Source organism: Eumetopias jubatus, unplaced genomic scaffold (assembly GCF_037043125.1).
Source record: "Eumetopias jubatus isolate StellerSeaLion01/CBP00866 unplaced genomic scaffold, mEumJub1_p1.0 scaffold_47, whole genome shotgun sequence".
NCBI classification, from domain to species: Eukaryota; Metazoa; Chordata; class Mammalia; order Carnivora; family Otariidae; genus Eumetopias; species Eumetopias jubatus.
In genome coordinates, this window is record NW_028274853.1 from 1,116,505 (window position 1) to 1,134,346 (window position 17,842).

At 59.4% G+C, this 17,842-nt stretch overlaps 1 protein-coding gene across 1 annotated transcript; it reads left to right on the top strand.

Moving 5' to 3' along the window:
- The first annotated feature begins 5,301 nt into the window (after nt 1-5,301).
- On the top strand, nt 5,302-8,533 carry LOC148161872 (epididymal-specific lipocalin-10-like). Its single transcript, XM_088020522.1, has 5 exons — nt 5,302-5,412; nt 6,067-6,206; nt 6,554-6,624; nt 6,918-7,111; nt 8,267-8,533. Exons 1-5 carry the CDS (start codon nt 5,302-5,304, stop codon nt 8,531-8,533), a joined length of 783 nt encoding a protein of 260 aa, XP_087876648.1.
- The last annotated feature ends 9,309 nt before the right edge of the window (nt 8,534-17,842 follow it).

The following is a 17,842-nucleotide window of genomic DNA, read 5'->3' on the forward strand; positions in this document are numbered from 1 at the left end:
TGTACATTTATTCATTTATTCAACATTCAGTAAGTGTTTTATTTATGATGTGTTTTGTTTTGTGTTAGGCTTTGGAAGAATCCTATTCTCACTCTCGAGGGTTAGTCTAGTAGGGAGGACATAATTTATTATAGGGCAAAAACTGCTATATTGTATGTATGAGTTCAGTTAAAGAGGCCACAGAAAAGGCAATATTTAACATTTTTCAGAAATGGAGACGTTTTCAAGTCATCATAAATGCTGTTTTCATGGTTTGTTAACGGGAAAGAATCGTTAAAAAGTCCAACTAAAGGGCGCCTGGGTGGCTCAGTTGGTTAAGCAACTGCCTTCGGCTCAGGTCATGATCCTGGAGTCCCAGGATCGAGTCCCGCATCAGGCTCCCTGCTCGGCAGGGAGTCTGCTTCTCCCTCTGACCCTCTTCCCTCTCATGCTCTCTCTCATGCTCTCTCTCTCAAATAAATAAATAAAATCTTTAAAAAAAAAAAGTCCAACTAAAAAATGAATTTAAATATAAATTATACAAATTGTTAAAACAAATTTTTAATGTTAATTGCTTCAGTATAAATTTTAATTATAACTTTTTTTAGTTGTTTTTACTAGCTATTTCTACTTTGTAATAGAATGGTATTACTTTATAAACTTGCATATAGATAATTAGTGTTTTATATTACTCTCTGCAGAATCAAAGAATTCCATTGGACATGGTATTTCTTAAGACTTCAGAAAAGCAGGTATTTATATTTGTATTTAAATTGCTGATCATTTAGTATTTTAGCAGTTTAATTTTCATTTTGAAAGGTAAAAGTTAAATTTATTCTTATAAAAAGTTTTCTTCGAATGATAATACATTGAATTCATTAATTCTAAATCACATTTAACTGTTGATATTTAAAATGAAAATCTTTATATGTTTGTTTTAAAAAATATAATCCTATCAATAATCCTATCACAACCTTTATATCAAATGAGTGCTTTTGTTCAAAGCTATATTGATAGCAAAGTAATTAAATGATGTTGCTTGAAATTTGATTGCTATTCTGTATTTGCAGTTTTATTAATTCAGCAAACGTTTATTTACCACCTACTATGTGCCAGGCACTACTTGTCTCTTGGGATACAAAGGGGGCTAAGATGGGTGGGGGAACAGAAGAGGAAGCAGACAGTTTGTGTAGGTGAGTTGAAGTGGGCTTCGCAGGATAAATGATATTTATATGACCTGAGCTCTCACCAGTGAGGAGAAGGTGGAAAAGGGGAAATGAGACGGAAGCCTCATGTGGTCAAGGAGAAGACCTGTGTGTTGGAAGTCAGGAAACCCAAAATCTAGTCTGCTTTGGCCAATTTTTAATTATATGACCTAGACACATGGTCACCCATTTTCTTAATGTCTAAAATGATGAGAGGTTTATCAGGTAATACCCAAGTTCCTTCTGCCTTGCATTTCTGACTGTGAAATAAATAGTATTTTTTTCTCTTTAAATTTTTTTATTGTTCTGTTAATCACCATACATTACATCATTAGTTTTTGGTGTAGTGTTCCATGATTCATTGTTTGTGCATAACACCCAGTGCTCCACGCAGAATGTGCCCTCCTTAATACCCATCACCAGGCTGACCCATCCCCCCACCGCCCTCCCCTCTAGAACCCTCAGTTTGTTTTTCAGAGTCCATCGTCTCTCATGGTTCGTCTCCCCCTCCAGTTTGCCCCCTTCATTCTTTCCCTCCTGCTATCTCCTTCTTTTTTTTTTTCTTAACATATATTGCATTATTTGTTTCAGAAGTACAGGTCTGTGATTCAACTGTCTTGCACAATTCACAGCGCTCACCATAGCACATACCCTCCCCAATGTCCATCACCCAGCCACCCCATCCCTCCCACCCCAACCCTCTCCAGCAACCCTCAGTTTGTTTCCTGAGATTAAGAATTCCTCATATCAGTGAGGTCATATGATACATGTCTTTCTCTGACTGACTTATTTCGCTCAGCATAACACCCTCCAGTTCCATCCACGTCATTGCAGATGGCAAGATCTCATTCCTTTTGATGGCTGCATAATATTCCATTGTATATATGAACCACATCTTCTTTATCCATTCATCTGTCGATGGACATCTTGGCTCTTTCCACAGTTTGGGTATTGTGGACATTGCTGCTATAAACGTTGGGGTGCACGTACCCCTTCGGATACCTACATTTGTATCTTTGTGATAAATACCCAGTAGTGCAATTGCTGGATCATATGGTAGCTCTATTTTCAACTGTTTGAGGAACCTCCATACTGTTTTCCAGAGTGGTTGCACCAGCTTGCATTCCCACCAACAGTGGCAGGAGGGCGTCACTGCGCACAGTGCTGCATGTAAGCCCCCCCCAGCAGCCAGCGGGGTTACCGATTAGACCGCCCGACAGCACCCACCACACTCGGTGCTGCACACGGCAAAATGCACACCGTCCTCAGCGGGACACGGAACATCCTGCAAGGTGCAAAAAGTGCTCGGTCACAAAACGAGGAGCGAAGCATTGAAGAGAATCGCTCTCACACGAAGCACGCGCTCCCACCACAGGGAGCGAGGTGAGAAGGGCAGCGACGAGGCACTTCGGGAGCCCCACAACCACGTGCGGACGAAGCAGCAGGCCTCTCAATAACCGGCGGGGCCGAGACGTGTCTGCTGAGCTGCATGGAAAGGAGAGTACCACAGGCCAACATTCATGGGATGGAACCAAAGTCCTGTTTGGAGGGAAACTTAGACGGTAAATGCCTGGATAGGAATAGAAAAAATCTCAAGTCGGTGCTTAAATTTTGACCCTAAGAACCTACAATACCAAGAAAAGGACAAAAGCGTGAAACCGAACGCGAGTCCTTTGGGAAGAGCACCACAAGTGCATAAAGCAGTAGCTGACTGACCAAACTCAGAAGGTGCGGTGGGGCAGAGAGAGGGAAGGGGAGAGGCACAAAGACTCTAAAATCAGGAACGGAAGAGGAGGGCTGACACCAGAATAATTCAGAAACTGAAAGCATTTTAAGGGAACACTAGTAACAACTGCTTGCCGACAGTTGAGAGAGCTTAGATGAGACGCACTCATCCTTGAAAGACACACACTGGAAAACATTCTTTTTTTTTTTTAATGTTAAAAAGATTTTATTATCAGAGTTTGGAAGACAGAGGGCTCACCCTGGCGTGCCCCGCGGTGACCCTGGGCCTCCGTCGGGGGTGGTGCCCCCGAGGGGACATGATCGGTGGAGGGTTCCCCCGGCATGAGTTGGGACAGGCACTCGCCGGGCATCTGTCCCTGAGGCCCTCTGTGTGCTGGCTCTGGGGTCAATGGGACAATGCTTTCCGGGGGGGCCTCTCGTGAGGTCTGATGCTCCGCCCTGGGGGGTGCACGTATTTCCTAGGCCTAGGAGTATTGGACTACTTGGGGCTGGGCACCAACTTCAGGGACTACGCCATTGTGTTCACCCAGCTAGAGTTCAAGGACGAGGCGTTCAACACCGTGGAGCTGTACAGTAAGTGGTGGACACCACGGGCCGGCCCCACGAACTCCCTGCCACGGGCGGCCACGCTGGGCAACCTCCCGCTGACTGTGCTGAGCCCCGGGCCTCCAGGGTCCCAGAGCAGCATCCCTGCCCTTCGGCCCCCTGCAGGAGGGGTGGCTGGGGCACGGGGCACACGTAGTGAGGGCTCCCCTCCCGCCCCACAGGCCGGACAGAGCTGGCCAGCCAGGAGGCCCTGCACCTCTTTGCTAGGTGGAGCCAGTCCTGGGCTTCCTGTCTCAGCAGCAGGCCACATTGAGGCCGGACCGTGAGTGTCACCCGATGCCCACGGGCCCCTGGCTGACTTCTGTGGGTCTCGGGGTCCCTCCGAGCCTCAGGGAGTCAGGCAGGGTGGGGGTGGGGCGCTCTACACGGAGTCCCCTGCTCCTGCCCAAAGCCAGGCCTGCAGGGCCGGCCCTGTCTCGGGCGAGGCCGTGGGCAGAGCGGGGTGGCCGCGGTGTGTCCTGGGTGCCCACCCTCACAAGTCTTCTTCCCACCCAGTCACCTGTGCGCACAAGGCTTTCCAGGTCAGCTGTCCTCCTGAGCATCACCCCAGATCCTACACCCCAGAGCTCTGCCCCGAGAAGGCCCGGGGCCCGGGACGGGGCTGACACCCTCAAGGTGAATCTGGGGTCCTGCAACGCTCTGCTTGGGTTTCAGTGAATGCATCGACCTCCCGGTGGGACTGTGCCCGCCGAGTCCTGTGAGGCTGGCCAGGCGCTGGCCTCCTTGCTCAGCCGCCTGGGAGCTTGGTGTGGGGCGGGCTGCTCTCAGGACTCACGGCAGTTCCAAATAAAACGATCCCACAAGGCCCTACAGATGCCTCTCACCTCTGTGCCGAGGGCGGACGGCAATGTCAGACGGGGCACTGCCCTCTCGGGGCTCCGGTCGGTGCAGGGGGAGGAGGTGGGCGTGGGGCTCACCGAGGGCTGGGCCATACAGCCCAGAACCAGCTCTGGGGGGGGGCACGTGGACGTGGGTCTTGGCTCCTGAGTGGGGGCTGGGCTGGGGGCAGCTGCTCCACAAGCAGAGGTCACCACAGTCCCTGGGCTGGAGGGAGGACTGTCTGTCTGAGTTAGAGCAGACCCTCGGGGGTCTGGACAGGTGCGGGCTGACGCAGTGGGCGTGGGTGCCCACCAGGGTGCGCGGCTGGGGTGCCACAGTGTCCAGGGCACAAGAGTGTGGCTTTCCCAGGCCTGGGGCATTGGGGCCAGGGCAGGGGGCAGGATTCCAGAGGGACCGAGCCTGTGGCTCCTCCTGTGGTCTGGTGGGGCCGTGCCTGACGTCATGGCGGAAGCTGGGTTGGGGGCTGCCCATCACTCACGGAGGGGGGCGGTGCGTGCAGGCTAGGGGTGGGCACGCTCACACACACCCAGCAGCCCTGTCCGGCAGCACCTGCTCGGGACGGAAAGCCCTGCTGTCACGCTGGTGCCTTCTGTGCCCCATCGTCACCGTGGTCCTGCTTCTCACGTGCAAATATCTCTATGAAGTGACTCACAGGGATGCCTCCCGGCTGCTTGCCTCTCTTCCTCGGGGGCTAGGATGGGAGGCCCAGGGGTCTCACAGGGGAACACGATGGCCTTCAAATTCAGGCAGCACCCGCCAGGCCGAGCCCCTAGGCCGCCCGCCTGTGTCCCAAAGCCCCTCTCCCCCCACATTGACCCACCCCAGGCTGGCTCAAGGCTCTGGGTTGGCTGGACGCCCACGGCAGGGTCAGGTGGGTGGGGAGACTTAAACTCAGTGCCCCGGTGGCCGAGGAAGGAGGGTGACAATGGGACCAGGGAGGCTGACGTGTGTGCTGGTCTTGGCGCTTATGCCTGCTACGGGGTCCCGGCCGCAGGGACAGCTACCCAGGGAGTCCCACAACCTCAACTGGAACAAGGTGAGCCACACACCTGCGTTCCCCAAGGCTGACAGCCAGGCCGACCGGGGCCAGGCATGCAGTGTGTGTGGTGGCTGGAAGATCACTCCCTGAAAATCTCCAAAGGGCCATCCTGGAACAGGGGGCAGTGCCGCGAGGGCGGAAGGAGTTTCAGGCCCTGGCCTCTCTCTGAGGAGCTGGTGGCCATGCAAGAAGGGGGAGGGCCGAGGGCCCCAGGCAGGTGCTGCCTCAGGGCCCCGGGGATGCTAGGTGGGCAGAGGCCGAACGAGCAGAGCGTGTTCCAGAACAACCAGATGGCTGGCAGGTGGAAGGTTCTAGTGGAGGCGGCCGTGGGAACTGACACCCCGGGAATGTGGGTTTGTGGCAGGAAGTCAGAGGGATGGGGCCGAGGGCCGAGCTGGAAGGAAGGGGGAGGCCTTTCACGGGAAGGGAATTCCAGCACATGGTAAGCACAGCCCGGCCCTCGGGGCCCCAGCACACCCGGCACCTGCCCGCCAAGGCCCAGAGGGGCAGCCGGGGCCCTGTGCAGGGGCTGTGCCGACCTGTTGGTGCTGGACCCGGCCTGGGCCTCAGGCCAATGTCAGTGTCCGGTGGGTTCCTGAGGGCCCGGCTGGGAGCCTGGCACGGGCAGCTACGTCAGCACGCTCTCCACAGTTTTCAGGGTTCTGGTACATTCTGGCTGTCGCCTCTGAGGGCCAGAGATTCTTGCCAGGCAGAGACAGGAGGAAGCTGGGGGCATCGATGTTGGAGGTCCACAAAGCGGGCCAGCTGAAGGTGGTCCTTGCCTTCAGCCAGTGAGTGGACCGGGGAGGGGGCCCAGCACATTCTTCACGGAGCCCTGACCACAAACAGCCCAGACATCTCCCTGTCAAGAGGGGAAAGGGAGCCGGGGGCGGGGGGAGCCAGATCCACGATCACCTGCACATCTGACAGACCATCTCTGCGGCCCCGAAACCCTTCCTGCCCCTAAAAATTAAGGCCTGATTTTGGGAGAGGCCACCACGTACACGGGAGCACTCGGCAGAGAGTGGGTGTTCCGAGGGTTTCCCTTAAGCTGTGGGACTGACCCTGCACCAAACTGGAAAATTCCAGGAAACCAGAGCCAACAAAGGGCTCCCGCCTTGCCGCCTCCCCCCCCCAGGTCACAGGGGTGTCAGTCACACACATTAATTCTGCGGAAAGATAGGAAAAAGGCGATGTTCAGGAATACTTGTGCGTAGGAAGGCCCGGGCCTGGAGAGAAAGACCTGGGGGCGGGCGTGTCCCCGGCTTCACGGCCACAGGCCCGGGAGAGGCCGCTCCTCTGTCCCAGGGCTGGGTGGATGGGAGGGACAGCGGCCCACGGGGCAGGCAGCCAGGCCACGGTCCCAGAGCGCACTAGCATGCAAGTGCCCGCAGCCTAGGCCTGGAAGGTGGTTGGGTGTGTGGGAGGGACTCCTGACCCTTCCCAGTTGCCCCTGCTGTGCAGGCCTGATCGGGCGGCCCCACGCTTCTCTTCTGGTCCAGTGAAGGGGGTCGAGGGCTTCCACGTGCTGTCCACCGACTGCAGCTACGGCGTGGTCTACGTGCACCTGGGCCGGGCCGGCCGGACCTCTAAGACCCTGCTGCTCCTCAGTGAGTCCAGTGGAAAAATCTGGGGAGGGGGCGTGCGGGGTGTGGGTCAGGTGGGGGACGGAGGGGTGACAAGCTCAGAGGGCAAGGTATGGAAGCACCTGCCTCAGCTCGGGCTCCCTGACAGAGCACTACAGACCGCACCGCACGGGCGCCAGCGATGGACATTGATCCTCACGGCTCAGCGCGCCGACCTGGCGAATTCCGGGGAGGTCCCCATTCCTGGTTTGCAGATGGCCGCCTCTTCACTATGTCAAGTGTCGGGGAGAGGGCTCCGGTGTCTTCCTCTTCTTATACGGGCACTGACCCCATCATGAGAACCCAGCTAACCTCACACACCTCCCAAGGCCCCAAGATGTCGCACCATCCCTCTGGGGCTCTGATGGATGAATTTGGGGGGACACGAACACACATCCGTTCCTGTCACGGCCCTTGCGCTGCGGGCTGTCAGGAAGTGGGAGGTAGGAGGTCAGGGCCGGGACACACACAGCAAACGGGTGGCCAGGTGGGCGGGTGGAGCACGGCGCCCGGACGGGGGGACCGGGTGGGCGGGTCTCTGGTGTGGCTGCCACGGGGCTGAGTGGGGGCGGCCAGTGCACGGGCGGAGCCCAGAGGGCAACAGGCCCGGAGTGGGACTAACCCTCTGCATGGAGGCAGGGGACCCCCTGGGCTGAGGGCAGGATCGGGGGAGCAGGGGGAGGTGGTGAAGGGAGGGTGGGCGGGGAGCTGCTGTCCAGGGAGGGGTGGGGGGAAGGGGGCACAAACCCACTTCGGGGCACCAAGGCCTGCAGGACAGCCATCGGAGAGGTCGGAGGGGTCCCTTGGAGTCTCCGTGGAGGAGGGCGTGGCCAGGAGCGCAGCGGGAGGGGCATCAGGCTCCGGCCCATGGGTCCTGTGAGCAGAGGGGCCTCCCCAAGTGGCCCTGTGTGGTGCCCGCCTTGGGACTGCACTGGGGACACCCCCCTACCTCGGAGCACAGAGGGGACAGAGGCACACTCCCCATCACCCACCTACTGCCCCCTCCCTTGGCAGCACACTGGCTTCTCTGTCCTGCCAGCTCGGAGGGCGCTGCGGTGGCCACGGGCTCGGGGACGGCCCCAGAGGGCCAGAGCTGGGGACTCTGACCTTGTGACTCTGCTTTCAACTGCAGGCAGACAGAGCAGGTCCAGCTTCCCGAGCATAAAAAATTCGTAGACATATGGGAGATTTTGGAGCTCGCAAACGGTGTGACTGTTCTCCCAAAGATGGTAACAGACGGCCACGGGCCCTCCCGTGCAGGCCAACAGCATGCCCGGCCCCCATCCATGCCGTCGAGCTCAGTGCTTCTCTCCCTCCTGCAGCCTCGTGTGCCCACACCATCCTGCCCTGAGAGCCAGCGTCCACCCACCCGTCCCCTCGGGGCTCCACCCGCGGTCCCCCTTGACCCCGGGAACATCGCTCAAGACTGCAGGTCTGCACAGCCAATGGCCTATTGGGACGCGTTGGAATACCCCAGGCCACTGATGGGGTGAAGTCCAGGGCCATGGCCGTAGCCCAAGCGGGATCCTTTATGATCTTGGAGAGATGGGGATAGGAAGGGGGTAGGAGGGCAGGTGTTGGCCAGGCAGGAGGATGCCCGACCGGACCCATTCTGCCCACGCCCTCCAGATTCCGTGGGGGAAAGAGTCTGCCACACTTCTCTGCTGGGAAGTAGACCACGTCTCTTGGACCAATGTCGTCCTTCTGTATGCGTCCCACAGCGCGTCTGCCACCAGTCCCCGTGGGCCCTGACGTCCTACACTTCCTCAGGAAGTCTTCCACTTATTCGCCCAACATTTCCAAGCACCCATGACAGGCCAGGCACGTGCTAGCTGCCGGGGAGAGGCAAACTGGCAAATTCAGTTTCAGAGATCTGATGCCAGGACAGGCTCGCACCAGCGCAGCCGCCCTTCACACGACCGCAGACTCGGGGAAGTGTCTGGAGAGAGCGCAAAACAACGGCAGGTCTGACTCACGCCGGGTGGAGCAGGAGGGGTCAGGGAGGGCTTCTCGGAGGAAGGGACATTCGGAAGAGAGCTGAGGCACAGAGGTAGTTAGGGAAGTTGGGTGGGCTTCCGCGGAAGAGGAGACCACTTGTGAAAAACCCCAGAGTGGTGGAAGCGGAGGGAAGGGTGGGGGGGGGAGAGCACAGGCCGTGGAGGGAGGTTCAGTCCGAGGACAGGGAGCCCTGGGCAGGCTCGGGGGCTGAGCTTGGAGCCCAGGACCCCCAAACGGAGATGCCACGTGGGGGGCTGGAGTTCAGAGGACAGAGAGATGTGGGAGCCGGACACGTGGAGTCACCAGTATGTAGTTGGCGATGCAATTCGCTGGTGCGGTTAGGGCCACCCGAGGAGAACACAGTAGAATGGCATCAGTCAGCTACTACCACGTAAGGACCACCCACAGGATCTCTGTGCTATGAACCGACATGAATGTACTTAGCTTTCCCGTCTGGGCAGCATGGGGTCAGGTGGCGCAGGCCGGCCCTGCTGGGCGGCGGGGGTCTCCGCAGCTTGCGCCCGCCTTGGGGGGTGACTGTCCGTGACTGGTTCGTGCCGGCTCTGCTGCCATTGTCCCCCTCTCACCGAGGGCGGCCACGTCCCGCTCGTCTCACGGCCACGCCGAGGCCACAGCAGGCGAGGCCACAGCAGGCTGGGAGGAAGGGCTCAGCACAGGACTGCATTTCTGCCTCAGCGGCTAAGTGAAGCATGTCGAGGGGCCAAACCCCAAGTGCAGAAGGGCCTGCACAGGGTCTGTCGAGGGTCACAGCCCTGGGCACGCGCAGGAGCCCAGGCTGAACCCAGCTCTGTGTCCTCACACAAGGGCTGCACCCAGGCCTTGCGTGGGCTGTGGGTGGGGTGGGGTGGGAGGGTGTCACTGTATAGATGGGGCATGGGGGGGGTCAGCATTGAACAGCTGGGGGAGGGGCCCTCGCGGCTGGGGCTCTTGTCTGAGGAGGAAGTTGGGTGAGGGGACCCCGGCCATGGTGACCTCACTTCCCTGACAACAGAGCCCATCAGAATTTGGAACCCAGGTAACCAGGAACCCACATTCCAGAGACAGCCCCCGGCCCAGCTCATTACATTGCAGATAGTGAAACTAAGATGTTCGCGTGCTGCGTTCCCAGATCCGGAGGTTGCCGACGGAAGAAAGCGCGCCCAGCAAATGCTGTCTCAAGATGTCCTTTCAGGGCTCCCCACCGCCTCTGGCCGTTTGGTCGGAAAGACCACAAGGTGACACCAGGAGTCCCAGAGCCGGCCACCCAGCCCCACAGGGTCTAATCCACCTGTGCAGCCCCAGGTCCCTACCCGTGTGTGTGTGTGTGTGTGTGTGTGTGTGTGTGTGTGTGTGAAGAGGGGTCATGTAGGGTGGGCCAACCCCATTCAAGAGCAGGCTGATGAGGGGTCAGATACCCAGTGGGCAGGTCTTGTTCAAGGTCAAGGGTGGCTGGGTGGGACGGGGTGTGCGCGGATGCGAGCTTCTGCCCTGGGTTTATCCCAATTGCCCTGGAGCGGGGGTCACTGTACCGCGTGCAGGGCTGGGCACGCAGAGATGTGTCTGATCTGGGAGCAGGAGGGGGACAGGGCAGGGGGACAGGGAGGCTGGCTGGGCAGGGCTGTGATGCCTCTGGGCCGGCTACCCGTCCCTGTCTTTGCAGACCACGGATGAAATCGGGAGGAGGCTGGCGGACAGCCATGATATTTCTGGGACCTGGGGCATGACACCACAGGGGTCCCCAGGAGCAGGTGCTGGGGATTGCGGGGGAAGGCCTCCGACACCACCCAGACCACTGTCCCTGGTGGTCATTGACTGGATTGTGCTCCAGGAATGGAGCCCACGGAGACCGAGCTCGAGGCTGAGAAGCCTGGGGCGGGGTGCCTGTGGGTGTGTGGGGACGGGTCGGGGCAGGCCCCACAGGGAGGAGCCCCGAGAGCCTGGTGTGGGGCCAGGAGCAAAGACTGTGTGCAGAGCACCCAGCGGGTGGACTGCAGTCGGGGAGACGTCCCGGGGAGGGCTCCTTCCTGGCTGCGGCTTCTCTGGGAGGCTCTGGGCTGGGCTCTGTCTTGCAAATACCCACGGAGAGCAGGCACGGGGGTGAGCTTTCCTCCTCTCACAGATGTTCCACGACCTAAGGAGCTAGAGCCGGCTCCAACTCCCTCAGCAGCTCTACAGGGAGGGGTGGTGCCTGCAGAGACTTCAGCAGGAGCCCAGGAGCCGGCAGTTGACCCGGCACCTGCCCACGGAGAGCCTGACGCCGACCAGGAAGGGCCTGCTCGAGAACCTGTGCCCGGAGAGCCTGCCCCTGTTCTTGCCACTGTTCCTGCCGGAGCCAGGGCCCCTGTGCCTGCCCCGAACTGTGGCCCTGCTCCTTGCCCAGACCCCACTCCTGCCCTGGATCCTGACCCGTCCCTACCCCTGCCAGTGCCCCTGTCCCTGCCCCTGACCCAGATACTACCTGGGTTCCTGTATGTGCCACTGCTGCAGACCCCGTCCCTCCCCTTGCACCTGCCCCTTCCCCTTCCCCTGCTTGTGCTCCCGTTCTGGCCCCTGACCCAAGTCCTGCCCCTTCCCCTGACCATGCCTGTGTCCCTGTTTTCGCCTCTGACCCAAATCTTGCCCCCACTCATGTCCCTGTCCCTGCCCGTGCCCCTGCTAGAGCCGATGGCCCTTCCCTTGCCCCTACTCGTGCCCCTGCAGCTGCCACTTCCCCAGCACCTGCCTGTGCACCTGTTCTTGCCCCTGCTCCGGATCCTGACCCAGCCCCTGGCCTGGAGCCTGCCCCTTCCCTTGCCCCGGTCTGTGCTCCGATTCTTGCCCCTGACCCGGGTTCTGCCCCTGCCCCTGCCCCTTCCCCGACGTGTGCACCTGTTCTTGCCCCTGACCCAGCCCCTGGCCTGGATCCTGCCCCTTCCCCTGCCCCTGGCTCTATTCCTGTTCTTGCCCATGTCCCGGCTTCTGCCCCTGCACCTGCCCCTTCCCCGACGTGTGCAACTGTTCTTGCCCCTGACCCAGCTCCTGCCCTGGATCCTGCCCCTTCCCCTGCCCCTGCCTGTATTCCTGTTCCTGCCCATGACCCACCTCCTGCCCCTGCACCTGTCCGTTCCTCTACCTGTGTCCCTGTCCGTGCCCCTGCCAGAGCCAATGCCCATTCCCCTACCTGGGTCCCTGTTCCTGCCCCTGCCCCTGCCAGAGCCAATGCCCTTTCCCCTACCTGGGTCCCTGTTCCTGCCCCTGCCCCTGCCAGAGCCGATGCCCTTTCCCCTGCTTTCCAGCACCGCGGGCCCTTCCCTTGGCCCTGCCTGTGCTCCTGTACTAGCCCATGACCCAGCTCCTACCGTGGATCCGGCCCCTGTCCCTGCTCTTGTATCTGGCTCTGCTCTTGCATCTGGCCCTGCTCTTGCATCTGACCCTGCCCCTCCTCCTGTTCCTGCAGGGCTCCCAGAACCACAGCCAGAGCCCACATCCTCGTGGGGAGAGCCCCTTGTACAATTCCCCTTATTTCCATCACCCGACCCTGATGCCCCGCCAGATTGTTTCATCCCCTCCCCCTGTGTTCTTTCTCTCTGGTACATATTAACTGTTATATTATCTTTCCTTATCCTCTACGCTGTTTATTATTTATTTTAAATAAAATTAATTGTTTTCTGTTGGACAAGTCTGCAGCATTAATTATATTCCCAATGCTGTGCCACCGCACCACAGAACATTGCTGCACAATATCTGCTTCCGCAAAGGACACCCTGAGCCAGAAGGCCTCCCTGCCCATTCCTCCCCGAGCCCAGCCCCTGGCGACACATAAGCTGCTTTCTCTCTCTGTTCCTTTCCTGGGTGTTTCCTGTACGTGGAATCACGCAATAGGGGCCTTTGTGTCTGCCCCCCTATTTTCAAAGGGAACTCGTTTCCTTCTGTGTTTATTGGACACAGAATTTCCCTTATTCGATATTGAAATTCCTGGGGCGGCTTACAGATCAGACGTAATCAGAGAGGCCACTTTAAGAATTATGGGCACAATCTTGGGGCTGAGACCCCTGTTCCTGCTGGGACACCTCAGCCTGACCCCAGACAGGACAGGGCTGGTTCCTCCTGTGGCCCACACAGAACCCAGGGAAATGCAGAAAGCTGGAAGACACACCCCAAAAGGCAATGCATTGCTCACAACCCAAGGCCAGAGAAAGGTTTCAGCGGACTCTGGTCCAAACCATGCTCCAAGTCACTGGGTTCCACAGGGAGAGACCACACGCATGCAAGTCCAAGTGGGGACAGGCACGGGGGGAATCAGAGAAGCGGAGCTACCAGGTAAGGACTCTGGGAAAACAAAAAACCCTATGGAGGCAGCGCTGGTCACCCTCAGACCGGCAGGTGTCTGGTCTGGGGACCAGCAGCCCTGGGGAGAACGTGAGGAAGCGGAGGTCCCCTGGAGGAAAGGGTGACGGCACCCCTGTCTGGGAGGACGGTGCGCAGCACCCATCCCAGCCTGCAGGTGCACCCATCACCTACTGTGGGCAGCTCAATCCCAGCTTGTTGAAGGGAAGACCCGTGTCCATAATCCCCTATTTGCAACAGAATCCATAAAGGGGAGTTTGTGGGTCAACACGTATACAGTGTTTAGGGTACAAGTCTCGAATTCCAACATCCATGGTCTGCTTGTCCACCTTGAGCCTTGTGTGGGAAGCAGGGGTGGGGACGCCCGGGGCTGTGACCTGTGGGAGGGGTGGGGAGGGCGAGCTCTGAATGGAGTGACCAAAGCACACGGGGTGACCTGCCCAGGAGGGACCCTCTCGGTCCCCAGCCCCTCTCCTGACCTCGTGCACGATGGCGAGGGTGTGATGATGAAGGTGCTGGCCCTTGGCTGGCGAGTTCCGTAGCTGGTGTCGGAGCTGCTCAGGCTGCACACCGGGCTCTGATCCCAGAGCTGGCGCGAGAGCTGAAGCTGCAGCTGCCCCAGTCTCGGGAGCTGCGGCTCGCATCGCTGTTGGACCTGCCTCGAGCTCTGGGGCAGCTGCTAGAGCTGAATCCCCCTCCAGAGATGATCTAGATCCGGTTCCGCACTTGGATAAGGCTCTTGAACCCACGAACGGCTTTCCTCCCCTGCCCATTTCATGGATGACAAAACTCGGGGCGGTGACGGGACCGGCTACCTGGGGGTAATGGCTACGGGGGGATTCAGCCCAAGGATCCTGCATGCCCTTCACCTCGTGCCCCATACAGGTTCGTCCTGAGGTGCCCGACAGGGGCAAGGGCCTGAACCGCTGCTCCCGGCACCTGATCCCACCTGATCAGAGACACTCCCCTGGGTCGTGAAGTCCTCGTTTGACCTCTACTCCGGCCAGCCCCACGCAAGCAGGGACCGTGCGTCCTCACTGCTTGGGCACCATCTCCAGATGGCGGACTGGCCACTGCAGCGGGGTTGGTCACCACTATACCGTCGACGTGGATGCAGGAGCAGCTACAGGCCCAAAGCCCGCTCCGCAGCTCGAGGCATTTGATCTTCTGTTGCGGTGCCACTGCTGGGAGCTTGGGAGCCCGGGAGCTGGAGCCAAGTGCGCCCCAGTGTGAGTAAGCCCGCTGGAACTACGGCTCCATCACCAACTCCAGAGCTAGAGCCACTGCAAAATCCGAGCTGGCCCAGCTCCACAGTCAGCTGCGGGTGTTCCCCGGACACGGAGCAGGCGCTCGCTCCCCCTGCAGAGCTAGAGCCAGTGGGCTCCGCGCAGCAAGCCCCAACCCAGGACCCGCTGGGTTCCGTCTTCCCTCACAGACTTCTGCAGTTCCTCTGTGATTCCCCAGCGCTGGGACAGAGCAGACACTGCACCCACACCACCCCCTCCTTGGGTTTCCAGTTCAACAGGAGGGAGCACAGACAGATAGAGGCGTGGGGCACGCTCCCCTGAGGAAGGCAGGGGTGCTCACACCCGTGATGGAGGGCTCCCTCTCATGCAGATTGCCGGCCCCCCGCACCTGCTGGCCACACCTGCCCCTGCCTGGATGGCCAGTGTGGGTGGGCTGGGGGGGGCCTGACCTCTGCATGGAGCATCCCCAAGGCTGCCCAGGGGGTGTGTGGAAGGGCAGGCCCGGCCACTGACTTTGCTTCTTGCCCACCTACCTCCAGGGCCATCTCCTCTGTTCTGGGCACATGGCTGGACTAGACTCGGAGGACTTCTGTCAGCCAAAGACGTTCCCTCCCTCAAGCAGCTGGTGGCCCATGTGCAGCTCAACATGCCCTGTTCCGACCTGGAGCACCAAGCCCACCTTCTGCTGACCCAGCTGGAGCACGCAGAGCCCACAGTGGCCGAGCCCGAGGGTGAGAACACCGGGGCTGGGTGCCTGAGTGTGTGGGGGGAAGGGTCAGGGCTGGTCCGACAGAGAGGAGCCCCGGAGGCTGGTGTGGGGCCTGAAGGAAAGACTGGGCTCCGAGCGTCCAGTGGGTGGACTGCAGTCCGGGAGACGTCCCAGGGAGGTCTCCTTCCTACCTGGGGCATCTCTGGGAGACTCTGGGCTGTGCACGCACAGGTGTGTGTCTGATCTGGGAGCAGCAGGGGGCTGGGCAGGGGGATAGTGAGGACATCGGGTAGGGCTGTGATGCCTCCGAGCTGAGTGACAGTTCCTGTGTTTCCAGAGCCCCATGGAAACTGGCTTGGATTCTGCCCCTGCACCTGGCTCCTCACACGAGTTAGGGACACAGGTGGAGCCTGGCTCTAGCTCCTGAGATGGTGGAGCAGCTGAGAGAGGAGAAGAAAAGCTCAGCCCATGGCTCCTCTCCATGGGCCTTTGCAAGACAGAGGCCAGCCCAGGGCCTCCCAGAGAAGCCGCAGCCAGGAAGGAGCCCTGTCTGGGGCGTCTCCCCGCCTGCCATCCACCCGCTGGGCCCTCTGAGCCCAGTCTTTTCTCCTGGACCCTCACCAGCCTCTGGGGCTCCTCCCTGTGGGGCCAGCCCCGACCTGTCCCCACACACCCACAGGCACCCAGCCCCAAGCTTCTCAGCCTCGGGCTTGACCTCCATGGGCTCCGGCTCCTGGAGCACAATCCAGTCAATGACCACCAGGGACAGTGGTCTGGGTGGTTTCAGAGGCCTTCCCCCACAATCCTCAGCCCCTGCTCCTGGGGACCCCTGTGGGGTCACGCCCCAGCTCATGGAGTAGGAGGAAGTGTCTGCCAGCCTCGTCCCCATTTCATCTGTGGCCTGCAAAGACAGGGACGGGTAGCCGGCCCAGAGGCATCACAGCCCTGCCCCGCCAACCTCCCTGTCCCCCTGCCCCGTTCCCTTGTTGCTCCCAGATCAGACCCACACATGTGCGTGCACAGCCCTGCACGCGGGACACTGAGCCATCCCCGCAGGGCCATCGGGATAAACCCTGAGGCAGAAGCGCGCAGCCCCCCACACCCCGTCCCACCCACCCAGCCTTGACCTTGAACATGACCTGTCCCCTGGGTATCTGACCCCTCATCAGCCTGCTCTTGAACGGCTTGGCCCGCCCCACATGACCCCTGTTCACACACACACACGCACACACAGGGAGGGGACCTGGGGCTGCATACATCGATTAGACCCTGTGGGGCTGGGTGGCTGGCCCTGGGCCTCCTGGTGTCTCCTTTCGGTCTTTCCAGCCAAATGGACAGAGACGTCGGGGAGCCTTGACACGACATCCCCAGCGAGGGAGTGTTTGCACAGTTTGCTTTCCTCAGCCTGTAGCCTCCGGTCTTTGGGATGCAACATGCAAACATGTTTTTGGTTCGAGGATCTCCAACGAAATGAGCTGGGCAGGGGGCTGTTTCTGGAATGTAGGTTCCCATGGCAGCACTTTGTGCATCACGGGGACCCCTGGCATTCAGACTGGCAAGTTACCCCTCCCCACGCAATGGCCGCGGGCATGATTCCAAGAGTTCCCATAGGAGCTTGCCTGTCCCAGGGCTGTGACATGGCTCCGCTGTGGCTTTGAACCCAGGTCAACCTGACCCAAGCCTGAGCTCATGCAGGAGCCTGAGGAAGTAGCCTTGAATGGTACAGCTGAAAGTGACGGAAGCTTAACTTTTACTGAATCTAAATATTAACTGTTAAATGTAAAAATCATAAAACCTGTAACAGAAAAGGGTGAAGGGTGGGGACTCCTGGGTGTCTCAGTCGGTTAAAGCATCTGCCTTCGGCTCAGGTCAGGACCTCAGGGTCGTGGGATCGAGTCCTGGTGCGGGCTCCCTGCTCAGCGGGGGGGTCTCTCTCTCTCTCTCCCTCTGCTGCACGCCCTGCTTCTGCGCTCCCTCCCTCTCTCTAAGAAATAAAATGCTAAAAAACAGTTTCTCTTGAAAAAAATAAAAAGGTTCGGTGACAGGTGGACCTCGGCAGAGTGGCTCGAGCCATGGGCCGGAGCTACGGCCGATGCCAGGGATGCCCCCGGCTCCTGCCGTGGAACCAGCCCGGGACCTGAGCTGGAGCTGCAGCTGGAGCTGGCTCCGTTCCCGGTGGTGGGGCTCAAGCTGGTTCTGGAATGCACTCCAGGGCTCAGTGAACTCTCAGGCTGGCATTGTTGCCAAATTTGGTGGAGGAACCGGCAGCAGAGAGGACTGCTGCACTGGAGCTGGTCCAGGCGAGCAGGTAGAGGGGCCTCTAGCCCGGGAGCTGCCGCCGGGGGGGGGGGCCGTCGTCCGCAGTCGGTGCGGGGGCTGCTGTGTGCGGTGGCTCTGGCTTTGTGGGTGGAGGTAATGCTCGCTTGGCGCACGTCTGAGCGTCTGCTCTAGCTCGCTAGTTGGTAAGCGCCCCTGTGTTTGTGCAGCGGGGGCAGGAGCTGGCTGCAGGGGCAGGAGGCTTA

Bases quoted from the DNA above. Each gene is read 5' to 3' on its own strand.
- LOC148161872 (XM_088020522.1), top strand. From the start codon at position 5,302: ATGGGACCAGGGAGGCTGACGTGTGTGCTGGTCTTGGCGCTTATGCCT. The intron at 6,207-6,553 runs GTGAGTGGACCG...TCCCCCCCCCAG, and splicing joins GTGGTCCTTGCCTTCAGCCA to GTCACAGGGGTGTCAGTCAC. The intron at 7,112-8,266 runs GTATGGAAGCAC...GTTCTCCCAAAG, and splicing joins TGACAAGCTCAGAGGGCAAG to ATGGTAACAGACGGCCACGG.